The 1,279-nt window shown below is 39.2% G+C and overlaps 1 protein-coding gene across 1 annotated transcript; it reads right to left on the reverse strand.

Moving 5' to 3' along the window:
* Position 1: 1 nt before the first annotated feature.
* Positions 2-1,146, reverse strand: atp5md (ATP synthase membrane subunit k). Its single transcript, XM_079500433.1, has 4 exons — positions 1,069-1,146; positions 391-492; positions 183-273; positions 2-100 (listed from the first exon to the last, which is right to left on the reverse strand). Exons 2-3 carry the CDS (start codon positions 472-474, stop codon positions 184-186), a joined length of 174 nt encoding a protein of 57 aa, XP_079356559.1. The 5' UTR covers positions 475-492; positions 1,069-1,146; the 3' UTR covers positions 2-100; position 183.
* Between the last annotated feature and the right edge of the window lie 133 nt (positions 1,147-1,279).

Consider the following 1,279-nt stretch of genomic DNA (forward strand, 5'->3'; position numbering starts at 1 on the left):
AGAGAGAGAGATCTTTATTTTACATGGGGAAATCAAACAAGCAGATCCAGCGGCCTCCGATCCAAGCTACATTAAATGAAAGTCTGAATGGAATTGACACCTGTTGGAGATGAAAACAACATTAGTATTTGATCCAAGGAAATAATCAAATGCTGTAGGAGGGAAATCTCTACAATACTTACATTACTTTGCTGTGACAGCGGCTTGTTTCTTGGGTTTAAATTTAATTAAGAGACCAATGGCTAGAAGACTGGCATACGTGGCCAGTACACACTGCGGAGACAAGTGACATGCAACATATAAGTCATAATGTTAGTCCTAGATTCCAACTAGTGATGAATCCAAGATCCAACAGTCCCTGCCACACAACTACATTAACTGTAAACTCACATTCCTCCGCCCAACGATTGTCCATGCATTGAAGTACTTGGCAATGCCAGTAAACTGGTGCTGTCCGGCGTCGTGTCCTCCCATTATGAACGATTAGCAGTCCTGAGACAAGAGGAAAAATATTAGCAATTAAAGAAATAAACGGAATACATAAAACATTTATGCATGAAGTATGTCAATTTGTCAAACTCTCCAGTAATATTAACTACTGATAAGTGAGAACGGCACGACATAAAATGCATTGTCATTCAACTAAATTGTTTCTCATTTTTGTAGTGATATTACTTAACATTTGCAACAACTTGTACGTTTATTGTCCGGTACACGAGTCATTCACTTTGCACAATTCTAACGGGCATCAACTAGAGAAGCAGCGCTTGTTCTTAGTGTTGTGAATGAAATAAAAACAAATTATTTTAAAAACTGAAAATGCAGGAGGAGCTATTACATTTTAAAGATAACACTTGGATTAATTCAGCTTGCAGATCGAATGCTAACCCACCAGTTAACATTAGCTTCATGGGTTAGCATGCCTTGATAGTTGCAACCAGCTAGCTAACCCTGTTATTTCAATTAACTTTGGACGATTATGACAATGCTGTTTTAAAACCAATGCGGGTAACATGTTTAACTTCTAAAATCAACATGTAATGTTGTCCTGAATGTGCTCATTCTTACCTTCAAACAGACGACCCTTGAGAATGTGGACAGAACGAAGTGCTTGCCCTTCAGTCCAAACAGGAGGTGACGTATACCCTTATTATAGCAAGATGAATATGAGTGGACAAAACCCACGTCATTCAACGTTGATGCCGCCCCTTTGCACGAAATACGACTGGTGAATGGTTAGTGGCAACGTCAGTCATTCAAAGTACACTCGGAGTGGGTA

This window comes from Electrona antarctica (assembly GCF_951216825.1).
Source record: "Electrona antarctica genome assembly, chromosome: 4".
Taxonomy (NCBI): Eukaryota; Metazoa; Chordata; class Actinopteri; order Myctophiformes; family Myctophidae; genus Electrona; species Electrona antarctica.